The sequence below is a fragment of the Panicum virgatum genome, chromosome 5K, assembly GCF_016808335.1.
Source record: "Panicum virgatum strain AP13 chromosome 5K, P.virgatum_v5, whole genome shotgun sequence".
In the NCBI taxonomy this organism is placed as follows: domain Eukaryota; kingdom Viridiplantae; phylum Streptophyta; class Magnoliopsida; order Poales; family Poaceae; genus Panicum; species Panicum virgatum.
Window position 1 is genome coordinate 2,662,351 of NC_053140.1, and position 12,936 is coordinate 2,675,286.

The 12,936-nt window shown below is 46.4% G+C and overlaps 1 protein-coding gene across 2 annotated transcripts; it reads left to right on the plus strand.

Moving 5' to 3' along the window:
• The first annotated feature begins 8,083 nt into the window (after positions 1-8,083).
• On the plus strand, positions 8,084-12,494 carry LOC120705648 (shaggy-related protein kinase GSK1). 2 transcript variants are annotated; one of them, XM_039990100.1, is made up of 12 exons: positions 8,084-8,393; positions 8,531-8,611; positions 9,294-9,353; positions 9,444-9,716; positions 9,804-9,878; positions 9,963-10,019; positions 10,597-10,737; positions 10,839-10,889; positions 10,968-11,063; positions 11,240-11,323; positions 11,821-11,937; positions 12,024-12,494. In XM_039990100.1, exons 1-12 carry the CDS (start codon positions 8,286-8,288, stop codon positions 12,114-12,116), a joined length of 1,236 nt encoding a protein of 411 aa, XP_039846034.1. In that variant the 5' UTR covers positions 8,084-8,285; the 3' UTR covers positions 12,117-12,494. The 2 variants fall into 2 exon arrangements, with proteins under 2 accessions (XP_039846034.1, XP_039846035.1); XM_039990101.1 differs by having other exon boundaries at positions 11,821-11,922.
• The last annotated feature ends 442 nt before the right edge of the window (positions 12,495-12,936 follow it).

Sequence of the window (12,936 nt, forward strand, 5' to 3'; positions counted from 1 at the left end):
AGTATTAGCTAATAAGTTCAAAAATCACATAAGATATCATGGCATACCAAGAGTTTGAATGAATTTCGGTCTATTCGGGTTTTGGAGGCTAGGAACCGAACCCTAATCCATACCCCGAATTAAACCATAAGTGTGGACCGAACCCGAACCCGAGAACCCGAATAGACCGACATTTCGGTCTATTCGGTTCGGTTCGGTTTTTTCGGGTTTTAAATGCCCACCCCATATAAATCCTGTAAACACAAAAAATTATTACATCGAATATTTCGACACATACATGGGTACTAAATAAAGTCTATTTACAAATTTTTTACATAAATGGACTGTAAATCATGAGACGAATCTAATGAGCCTACTTAATCCATGATTTGCAACAGTAATACTACAGTGATCATCCGCTAATTATTGATTAATCATGGATTAATTAGTATCATTAGATTCGTCTCGCAATTTACAACCCATCTGTGCAAAAAATTTATAAATAGACTTCATTTAGTACTTCAAATTAGTAAGATTCCAACGCAAAATTTTTTTTGCTGGAACTAAACAGGGCCAGAACCCTGCTCCTGTTCCCGATCATATCCTATTTGGAGAAAGAACGCCACTGGCAGGAAGAATAAGGAAGGGCAATCATTCGAGCGCACCGAGAATTGAAGAGAAAGAATGTAGTTGTGTGACGCGAAATTCGTCCCCAAGTCGGCAAATATTTTAGAGACGGCCGGAAAACTTGGTTGGAATGGAGAAGCGGATGCTCCAATCAGGATTTCTTTCCGGTACCCAGTTACGTCAGCCATTGGAATGTTGATAGTTGGAACGGAGAAGAGGAGAAGCAAAAGCCTAGAAAATTATCCTGATTAAGGCAGCAAGCTAACAATTGGGGCTAATCTTGCTTTCTATATAATGGAGACAGGACTACTGAATGCCGGCAAGTTCCCGGAGCAGCTCGGCGCAGAGCTACAGCTACCGCCTACCAGGGAAGGGATGGCGGAGGAGTCAGGTCGGCAAGGAGCTGCAAGCTGCTCCGAGGCTGTGTTTAGACCCCACCACTCCTCCAAATTTTCTATCCCATCGAAATCACATCGAAGCATTAAATATAGTAAATGATCTATGTATAGAGTACTAAATATAGGTAAATAAAAAACTAATTGTATAGTTTTGATGTATGTCACCAGACGAATTTTTTGAGCCTAATTAGGTCATGGTAGGACAATATTTACCACAAATAAACAAAAAGTGACAGTCCATTTTTCAGCGCTACAGTATTTTTCCATGGAACTAAACACAGCCCGAGTCAGGTCAGCCAAACGTCGCTGTGAGCATTCACATCACGCGGAACAGCTTTGCTTGCAGGCCGCGACTTGCAAGTACTCCCCAGCAGCGGGTTTCGGCAGAAGAACCAGCGGTGGCCGGTGACAGGATCGTGTAAGATTCGTGAAGAACAGGTACGGGTGGAGTATTTCCGGCATATTTTTGTGCAGATGTTTTTTTTTTTAATTTGGGAACAACCGGAGGCGCATCTATCGAGGAGACCACGACGGGAGGCTTTCAGCTCGCGGAGGGTGCAGCACGTGCATCGATGAGAAGGTAGCTACACTGTTAATGAATAGATCCTGTTAATGAATAGATCAGGTACAGACCTTGAAGGAGCATGATGCTTCCAGAGAGTTGCGCATGACGCAGATAAAATTAATCTAAGTTGGTTGCAGCTGTACCGGTGGACCAACAATTGCTCACGGTACAAATAAGAAATTAAACACATATATTACTCACTGTTCAAATAAAAAATTAAACACATATATTGCTCACGGTACAAATAAGGAATTAAACTCATATGCGACAGTTGCTCACGGTACAGATAAGAAACTAAACGCAGATGCACCGAGAATGCATTAGATTTAAATATTTCTTACTGTGCAAAAAATATATGCACCGAGAATGCATTAGATTTAAATATTTCTTACTGTGCAAAAAATATGAGTAGGATACGTGGTGTACGCACACATTTGATTGAGAAATATGATGCACACAATCGTGGTTGTAGCACATTCATTTTATATTTTCTTAATCAAGACGCACACTTTTTTTCAAAGAGGCACCGCCCTCTAAATTGTTTTACAAGTATCTACATAAATTAGTGTACTATGTAAAATATAGTTACAAAACTGTGTGATGATTAATAGACTTTTGTGCAAGACAAACAAAGTGAGAAATGTTGAATTAATTTGCGAAAAGGTATTTATAATATTTTTTATAACTTTTAGTGAAATTAATTTAATTACTACAGCATTTTCAAGATACACATATATTTTGGGATGCTTAAAAATGTCCAATTATCTCGGTAGATAACATGCATATATTTTCGTGCAGATAGAAAATGTAAAATTATTGAACATGTGAGATGTTCAAACTTGATTGCACACAAAAGTAGCATATTGTTTTATAAAGTACGAAATGAATCAAGCAATATATGTGCATCTTGAATACTCAATTTCCCTAAAAAATAGTTCGAATAATATGGTGCTACTCCGTAAATTCTCTAATTAAGTATAATATAACTAAAGAAGCACATATACGTGTGCTAACAAAAAATGATGCACACAAAAATTAGATTGATATGTATTTTTTTGGAGAAGGTTGACAGGTATTTTTGCTCATTGAAAAATACAAAGTCTTGAGCAATGCACCTATGTTTTTGCTGCACTCAACAATTAATTGCATTACAGTTTATTTCAAACAAGAAGGATGCAATTATATTTTGTTTAAACAATGAAACCAAGATGCAATAATTTTCTGTAAACAGAAACTATTTGAATTATTCAATAAATAAGGGTGCACAAGATTATGGTTGAGAAATTCCAAAAAAAACAAGATGCACATGTTTTCGGGCATAACGGGAAGCCTGGAGTCTTAGATAATTAATGATGCACATATTATTTTGCTGGCCAGAAAATTTTTAGTGGTAGACTAATTAGTCCAATAAATTTGGATGCACATTTTCTTGCACATAGATTATATTCTCAGCCATTACTAGGGGATGCCCATATCATCAATATTTTTTTCTTTGCGAGTAGTATCATCCCTAATTGATTTTGTCTTCTCACTCTTGTTGGATGCATGCGATGGGGAAGATGATACTGAAAGATTTGCAAGTGGGTCCTTACTGTTAAAAGGAGTGCATCACAGTAAAGAACGAGTAAAATCATAAAGTGTTTTTTTCTATTGGAAAAAATGTTCGAAGCATGCTAAAATTCAACTAGAAGGATGCACAGATTTTGTGCAAATAAAACATCATGAAATTTGATCATCCAAATAGGATGCACCTGTTTTTTTGCATCCAACAGTTAATCTAAGTATTTGCTCACCAAAGAAATTTTTGAGACGATGACAGATGAAATTTGGCAACCATAAATCAACTGAACAAAATCAAGAACGTAATCAAAGATTTACTCTGCACAATAGTGCATTGACGTTCTATAACTTCAGTTCGGCTTAATCTGTGGGTAGAGAGCTATAAAACGTACGAGAGAAATACAGGAGGGTATTGCTGAGCGCTGAGCGATGGCCGCTGGCTGCTACTTTCACTTAGCTCTGGTCACCGTCAGGAAGCCTGTGCTCGGCCTCGCCGTCGCGCAAGAGTGCAAGACACGCGGAGGAACGGCTCGCCGTCGCGGAGCGCGCGTTGCGCACTCCTCAGAAGCATGGGAATTCCATGGACAGAGAAAAAAAATCATAGTAAATCCTAGATTAAATACCTAGAACTTGGAACCCATAGAAAGAGGATCTTGACCTACCTGTTCTTGTGCAGCAGCATCAGCGATCCGTCGATTCCCAGCACTGAACTCAGGTTGACTGGTTGTAGAAGCACGGTGCTCCATAATTTGATGCCTCAATGCTCCCATCGATTCAATCTGAGCAAAAATGGCACAGCATCCACTAATAATCGAGTAATAGATGCACCTATGTTTTTGCATCACTGATCAATTAATAGATGCACCCCGTTCTTGCCGGACTTGTGCAGCCTCTGGATGAGCGTGGCGACGTCCATGGTGCCCGTCACCGTCACCTTGAGCTGCGCGGCTTCCACCATCACGCTCTGCACACCTGAAACCAACACAAACCAAAACCACCACGATTCAGCCAAAACGCCCCGGAATGCAAGCAAACCAGGACATCATCGAGCTAGCTAGCTAGGCACCGCACCTTCGACGCTCCTGAGCACCTTCCGGACCTTATTCTTGCAGCCATGGCAGGGGATGACCACCCTCGGCACTACAGTCTGCAAAGGATGAAGCACGAATCAAGAGGTTAGCATTCAGCTAGCAAACAAATCGGCAACTCAGAGCATTTCAGTTGAACCGTCGTGGTTCTTGGGGGAGAGGAGAAATGCACGGTCGTGGTGCTCACCAGAACGACAGGGCCACAGGGGCCGCCGCAGCTCCCGTTGCCATGGGGAGTGCTTTGGAGACTGCTTTGTTCGGCTGCTCGGGGAGCGCAGAAGGCCCGCCGGCGCGCGGGGGGCGTCGGGCCGAGCAGCGCGACGAGGACGCTGAGGTGGGGGAGGTCGCCGCACCTGAAATCTCCGGCCGAGGGACGAGCGAGGCATGTCACCCCGGGGCAAGCGGCGGCGGCGACGACGCGAACCCACCTGATTGGATCCGGGCTGGGTACCTCAGATCCGGCGAGGAGAAGGCCGGATCCAGCCCCGGTGGCCGGCGGCGGTGAAGGGCGCGACGAGGTTTGTGGCCGAGAGGAGGTGGGAGGCGGAGGGGAAGAGACGGAGACGCATATGTCGCCGCCGCTGAAGAGGACAAGAGCAATATGATTTCTTCCAAACTGGGCCGCTCCAGCACATGGTCCTTGGAACAATTATTTATGCCTCGTGTGGGACCGTACCTCACCGTAATTTCATTTTGCGCACACCCGTATATCAATTATTATAAAAACAACCTGAGGCGGTACCCCCATCCCGAATGTTCCGGCCCACGGGCCTGCCGCACTCTCCGCCGCTCAGATATCCGGCGCACATGCCCTGGGGGGCTGGAGTGAATTACCGGGTGGCTCCGTGGCTTGGGCAGAAGAATCCGGGCCGCGCCTGGGCGTTGCTCTCTGCACAACACTGCACGGCACTGTACCGGACGGATGGCCCATGCGTGTTTGAACGCGGCGGCTGCAGTCAAAGCCTACCCGGCGCCAGGTCACGGCGTAGCTGCGGCGAGCTGCCGCTGGCCAAGTGTGGCCACTGGGCACTGGCCAGTGTGCAGCGCCGGCGGAGCAGGAACGAACAATGCGCGGCTAGCTCCGGGTCTTCCGAAAGGTCCAAGTTTTCGGCACGAGGCCGGCGCTTTTCGTCGAAAGGTGCGACGGCCATGGCCCTAGCTAGCTCGTTGTTAGCCTGGAACGCAAGTCTAGGTTGGAACTGGAATGGTGAGGAGAAACCCGATGAACATGTATGGGCATCGCTTGTGTGAAAGTGGAAGAGCGATTTCTAGCTGAAAGCCTGACAGATCTTTCTAGGCTTCCACCACCACCAGCAGGCAGCACAGCAGCAGCTACCACCTTGCAGGGTCCCGACGGGGAACAAATGGCAATTGACTAAGCAGCAGGCCAATCGGAACAGACGGCTTTGACCGCATAATCGGGGAGCGGATTTGACTGCCAGCAGGGAGGGGCGGTAGCGTCCAATCCAGCGTCGATCCAGATCAAGTACAGTGGCAGTAACCGGGGACGACGCAACGCGAGCACAAGACAGCAACGCTACGACTACGAGCTCGCGGACGCCATGTGCGTGGTGATCTGGAGGACGAGGACCAGCTCCTCCTCCCTGCCTACTAGCTCTCGGCTCTGATCTTTAGCTGGACGCTGGACCATCCATCCCTCAGCTCAAACTCCCTCTTCCTCACGCCACCTGGGCACGGCACGGGCCAGAGGCATCGATCCGTCCGTCCAGGCTCCAGGGAAGGAAGGCCGGGGCCGTTGGATCGACTCTGGTCAAAAGGGTGGAGGAGTAACGGTCGGTGGCGCTACAGCGAGGACGCATGTGACGCGAGGCGTCTCCGAGGCCAATTATTAGGCTGTGTTTGGATGGAACGCAAAAAAAAATTTGCATTGGAATCTTACTAATTTGAAATACTAAATGAAGTCTATTTATAAAACTTTTTACACAGATGAGTTGTAAATCGCGAGACGAATCTAATGATGCTAATTAATTCATAATTAGCGGATGGTTACTGTAGCATAGCTATTACAAATCATGGATTAAGTAGGCTCATTAGATTCGTCTCGCGATTTACAGTCCATCCATATAAAAAATTTTGTAAATAGACTTCATTTAGTATTTCATACATGTGTTCAAACATGATGTAACATTTTCTTTTGCGTTTGGGCCCCGCCCCGGCTAAACAAGACCCCGGTGGGGCCGTGCTGCCTGCCGGAGCCCCCGCCAGCGCCAGGGGCATTCTCGGGACTCCCTCGCCTCCGCCGCTTTGACCGCCGCCGTCTCCCGCTCACGCGCCCGCTTCGCTTCCCCCCGCACCGGATCGCTCGGCCGGACGCCACCGGGGCGGGCGGCGGCGGTCAGGTGGTGGTGGTGGTTGCTCCGCGGCCGGTTTCCTGGTCCGGGCTCGTTCAACGGACGAGGGTGGTGGCAGCAGTTATGGTGGCCGGTCGTACGGTACCAACCGCAGAAGGTGTCACACTGGCGCAAGCGCGAGCTTTTGGAACGAGACTGGCGTTCACCTTTCGTGCGTACGTCGACGTGCAGCCTTGCAGGTTGCAGCACTGTTCATTTGAAAAAAAGAGCGTTGTACGTACGAGATTTGGATGTTGATTTTGGAGCGTGTTGGAAGAACTTTCTCCATCAGTTTTGGATGCTGATTTGTTTTTCGGTGGTTGGTAAGAATAGAAGAATGTGCATAAAGAATTTTGGCACTGTTATTCTAGTCCTGGATTTTGGAGCATATTGAAATGGATTCTTAAAAAAGGGTAATTTTCACTGGTGACCTTTTTTCCCTAGATTAACTGCTAAGACTAAAAGAATGTGTAAAATGGAGAGGATCAACAGCCAGCCAAAATATGCTCATGATTTTGTAGCGAGCAGTAAATACCATTGAGCTGTAGCCAGACACCGCCTTTATCGTTTTTGGCATCAGTAAATACGTAGAAGAGAATGTGTAGTGTAAAAGGGTTGACAGAATTTCAAAGCAACCAAAATTGTTCATCCCTCTATAGAAGCCAGCAATCTAGCAATGATTACTAGCCATTCTTGCCAGGCAAGCCAGAGGTTCATCTCTTATGTAGAAGGAGAGGGAATTAAAGGCTAGCCAAAATAGCAATGAGCAGTAGCCAGACTCCTCATACTCATTATTGTCAGCAAAAGAAAAGAAAAATAATATGCACTGTAAATGGAGGGAAAAATTTAAAGGTCGCCAATATTTGTTGCTGCTACTATAGTAGGCCCTAAATAGCAATGATTAGTAGCCACTCTTCCCACCCTCATTTTTGGCAGATAAGCAGTGATCTCCTTTGCCAGGGTCTGATTTACTGTAAAAAAAGGTTGTGCAAAATGAGAAGGAATTAAAGGCTAGCCAAAATATGGTCATGTTTTCATAGTAGGCAGTAATAACAATGAGCAGTAGCCCAGTACAAAATAGAAGAATTTAAAGGCAGCTAAATTTTGTTCCTACTACTATAGTAGCCAGCAAATAGCAATGTTCAGTAGCCACCCTCCCCACCCCTCATTTTTGGCAGACAGGCAATGCACTTCTTAGCCAGGTCCCGATGTACTGTAAGACACTTGTGTAAAAATAGATAGAATTAAACTCCAGCCAAAATCTGCCAGAGCACTCGGTAATTGCACTTGATTACTGCCACTGTATCCAGCCCTCATTTTTGGCAGGCAGCCAATGCAATCCTGTTCCAAGGCCTCAAAATTTAGCAGCAGAAACTGCTACTGCTGAAAAAGATTAGCTGTGGAAACGGCTCATTAATACAGTAACTCTCTGCCAAGAATAATCCCCACCCCCAGGCCCAGCTGCTTAAAACGAGTCAGCAGGCAAGCGGGGTGTCCCAAGCTGTCGAAAGCAAAGCCAAGCAAAGCAAAGCCGAGCGGCGGCAGTCCTCGCGGCCCCGACCGGTCAAAAGCACTGCCGCTCCACACCACACCACACCACACCACCATCCCCATTCCCCAACCCCAAGCGAACCACCCCTGCAGCCGCAGCCGCAGCTGCCCCCCACGGCCTCGGACTCGGCGGCGAGCGCGGCGGCTCCGCTTCCCACCCCGACGCATGGAGGCGCCGCCGGGGCCGGAGCCCATGGCGCTGGACGCGCCCCCTGCCGCCACCGCCGCCGCCGAGGACGTGGCGGCGGCGGTTCCCCCCGCCGGCGGCGAGAAGGTGAGCGGGTGGCCCAGATCTGGGGCTGGGTCGGATCTGCGATGGGGGTCGGGGCCGGGCGCTGCCCGATCTGCTGGCTCTGTGGACGTTGTGGCTAATGGTGCTTGTTTTTTTTTTGTTTGGCTTTGGTGGTGCAGAAGGAAGGCGAGGGGGGAGAGAGGGTCCCGGGCCACATCATCTCCACCACCATCGGCGGGAAGAACGGCGAACCGAAGAGGGTGAGCTGCGATTCTCTGTCTTGTCTCTATGTCTGTCTGTCTGTCGCGCGGGTGTTCGGATGAATGTTGCTGCTGCTAGTGCGCGTAGGATGGTTTCGTTGCTTGTTTGGTCACGGAATCGCGGTTGGAATCCGTCGTGATATCTTAGTTTGCTCTGGGATTCGTGTTCTGTGCTTATAGTTTAGTTGCTAGTGTTGCTTTCTTCTTCGGCGAAATTCGGTGCATTAGTGTTGCTTTGCTGAGAAATCGTACTGTTTGTGGCTCTATTATGTGGCAGATTGCCTCATTTTGACAATTTTGCGCCCAGTTGTTTAATTATTGGCGGCTAATCGGCATTTCCTAAGCTTGTTCTCCTTTAGGTTTGCTAGTTTGGTGCTTTGTTTCGTTGTGTAGAATAGAAATGCTCTAATTTTAGCTTTGTTAGATGGGTCAGAAGCTCACCCACTGAGCACCAGGTCCTGGGTTCGAAGCAGCCTCCCTGCATATTTGCGGGGGTAAGGCTGGCTTCTGGTACCCCTTCCCCAGAACCCCACTCAAGTGGGAGCCGCCTGGCACTGGGTCTGCCCTTTAGATGGGTGAGAATCTGAATGCCTGCCTGCTCAGTTAACCTGAGCCCTGTCTACTTTTGTTAGCCTCAATTTTGTCCTAGGTTACTCATGTGCTGTTTCGCCCGTAATTGCAGACTATAAGTTACATGGCGGAGCGTGTTGTGGGTACAGGTTCATTTGGGATAGTCTTCCAGGTACACTATCTTGGTCTTGGAGATTTCTGTTCCTTTAAGGTGCTGTAGTTTAGTTAATGCAATATGTATTGAATTGCTTTTGACGTGTAGGCTAAGTGTCTGGAGACTGGGGAGACCTTTGCCATCAAGAAGGTGTTGCAAGATAGACGTTACAAGAACCGGGAGCTGCAACTGATGCGCGCCATGGAACACCCCAATGTCATCTGTCTGAAGCACTGCTTCTTCTCAACGACACCCAGGGATGAGCTGTTTTTGAACCTCGTCATGGAATATGTTCCGGAGACGCTGTATCGTGTCCTGAAGCACTACAGCAATGCGAACCAGAGAATGCCTCTTATCTACGTCAAGCTCTACATGTATCAGGTTGGTGAACCGCCATGCTCAAACTTGTTCATCTACTTTTATGTGCTGTCCGGCTTTGCTAAGAGTTGTCTCTTGTTGTGTTTACAGCTTTTTAGAGGGCTAGCTTATATTCATACTGTACCAGGAGTCTGCCACAGGGATGTAAAGCCACAAAATGTCCTGGTATGTGTTACGTGAACAAGATCATGTTCTCTCTGAGATTGGGTAATTGTTTTTGAATTGGTCTCTTCTTGCTTGCCTATACAGGTTGACCCTCTCACCCACCAAGTCAAACTGTGTGACTTTGGAAGCGCTAAAGTCTTGGTATGTTAATTTTCCTCCCAAGAGAATCTGTAGTTGGATCCAGTACTTGTATGCATTGTTAAAATATGCTTATGTCAGGCTAGTTTTACTACTGGGGAGCAGTTTATGTTAACATGCTACATTTATCTTCAATATGTTGCTTTTGTTTGCCTTTTGATGATTGCTTTGTGATAGCAGTAGTAGTTAAAATGAAATCATATGTTGGAGGGTGGCTTGAGTATTGAGAACAACACATGGATACATTTCCTACTTAATTGTTGTTATTACGCAGATTGTTCATTTTCATTAATGATGTAATGGATAAATGGTGCCTCCTTGGAGTCAAGCTTACTGAATTATTTTTTATCATGTGCGGTTACCTGCTATGAGGTTTTTAGTTATCACATTTGCTGGTGGTAGTCCACAATCATGTTAGTTCTCTTACATATTTCTGTAAAACAAATATCCGTGTCTCTAACTTGACTGATTGATTCCTAAATATGGAATTTAACTGTTGGACTCTCTTGGCACCCCTGTTCATTTCACATACTATATTATTTGGACCCTCCTGTTAACCAGTTCGTTGTTCCTTTTTCAGATTCCCGGTGAACCAAATATATCTTACATTTGCTCTCGTTATTATCGTGCTCCTGAGCTCATATTCGGAGCAACTGAGTATACAACTTCGATAGACATATGGTCAGCTGGGTGTGTTCTTGCGGAGTTACTTCTTGGTCAGGTTGGTTGCCTTTATCTGATGATTAATCCCTATTTATGTACCGTGACTAAGAAAGATATCTACGATGTGATTCTGACCATTTTGTGTTGTGTTTTTAACAGCCACTGTTTCCAGGAGAGAGTGCGGTCGACCAGCTAGTGGAGATAATCAAGGTATTTCATGATGCTCCACCAAACACATTCTTTTATTATGTTATGAGTGTTTCTTATGCCCATGTGAAAATTTTGTAGGTTCTTGGTACTCCAACTCGTGAGGAAATAAGATGCATGAACCCCAACTATACTGAGTTCAGGTTTCCTCAGATAAAGGCTCATCCATGGCACAAGGTATTCATATGTTCAATCATGTATATCGTGCCATTTTACATACAGGGTATTGTTATTGTAGTCCAAGGTTCCATGTCTTTGAAGTGCACTTAAATTGGTTCCATAATCTAATATCAAATCTGCACTTTGAATTCAAAATGCATCACTGACTGAGTTCTTACACTCTTATCCTCCAGATTTTCCACAAGAGAATGCCTCCGGAAGCTATAGACCTTGCTTCTCGTCTCCTCCAATACTCACCAAATCTTCGCTGCTCTGCTGTGAGTATTTTTTACTTAATTTCTTTTATTGTTGTTTTTGAAGCTGTTGGTTTGGGCAATAGAAAATTGGAATGAGGCATCTGGCTAAGGTTGTTGTGTGTGTTGCTTGTGGTCCATTTACATGGTTGTGCTTATTTTGTTAGGTTGCATTATTGTCGACTATTCATAGTCTCATAGAGCATGATCAATTATAAGAGGTTAAATCCATGTGGAAGTATGTCCTCCCAAACCATAGCTTCTGGTCCTGCATAGATATGATAATTATGATGCCCAGTGGTCCAGGACCGGGAGGCTAGAACCAAGAGTTGATGAGTGTTAGCTGATGAAGAGTGGGTGCAACTTTATAGTCACATGTGCTTGTTAAGTGTACTAGTTAGTGCCCCACCTAAAAAAGACAGCGATAGTGCTCCTGCTGTAGCTGGAACGCAACATAATCTTTAGATTTGGATCCTGTTGATTATAAATGTACTTATGCATTTCATGGACTCTATCCGCAGCTTGATGCATGTGCTCATCCCTTCTTTGATGAGCTACGGGCTCCGAATGCACGCCTGCCAAATGGCCGTCCATTCCCTCCGCTCTTCAACTTCAAGCATGAAGTATACAAACATGATGTACTGTTTTGTTAAGGTCCCCAGTGAATGCACTTAGCTCTTGCTGTACTGTTGTGCTCATCAATTCCACTGATTCTGTTATGCAGCTAGCAAATGCCTCTCCGGAACTCGTCAACAGGCTGATACCGGAACATATTAGACGGCAACATGGCGTCAACTTCGGGCACACCGGAAGCTAGGAGGGCAGGCACAGCGATGTTCAACTTTTTGGTCTTGGTTCCCCATGAGCTGGGCCGATGCAAGCGTAGGCGACATGGCACCATCAGGAGAGATCGACCCTGCAGTTCCTGAGAGAAGTAAAACTATGTAAATTATCTGACCGTAAAGAACTACCGCCAGTGTTAAGTCGGTAACTGGCGCATGTTGGTCCGGTAGTTAAGGTAAGAATGTAGGAGGTGGTGACTGGTTAATGCCTAGGGCTGTTTTTGGTTATTATGTTCGTCAGTACTTCTCAGTAGTAGTGTAGCTGCACCTGTTTTGTTCGTCCGCCATGATGTAAATGATCATCTCCCCAATCGCAATGCATGTTCTATCGTTAATGCTTAGTCGCCTGATCATTTTGTAGTTCAGAACTTAAGATGCGTGTTGTGATGCAACTCTAAGGCCGGAATGCGGGAGCCACAACTCCTGTTGATATGGAAGAGCTCCTGAGTTTTTTTTTGAGATTCTTGTGAAATTTAGCATTCCAAACATCCAGATACAACTCATCTGTCGATCGTTGTGTTGGCTGGAACTGGAAGTACCCCGGCGTGGTGTCGGTGTTCCCCAGCAGGGGCTTCAAGCTGCCGACGACGAGGTCGTGTCAGTTCCCTAGCTCAAGAGGCTAGGGACGGCGACGTCCCGCCGTGGTCGGCCTGGGCGACGGCCAGGTGCGGCAAGGACACCATCATCGGGGGAACCTCGACTCAGGCGTGTGGCCGGAGTCCAAGAGCTTTGGCGAGGGCGAGATGGGGCCGATCCCGGACGACTGGAAGGGCATCTGCCAGAACGAGCACGATG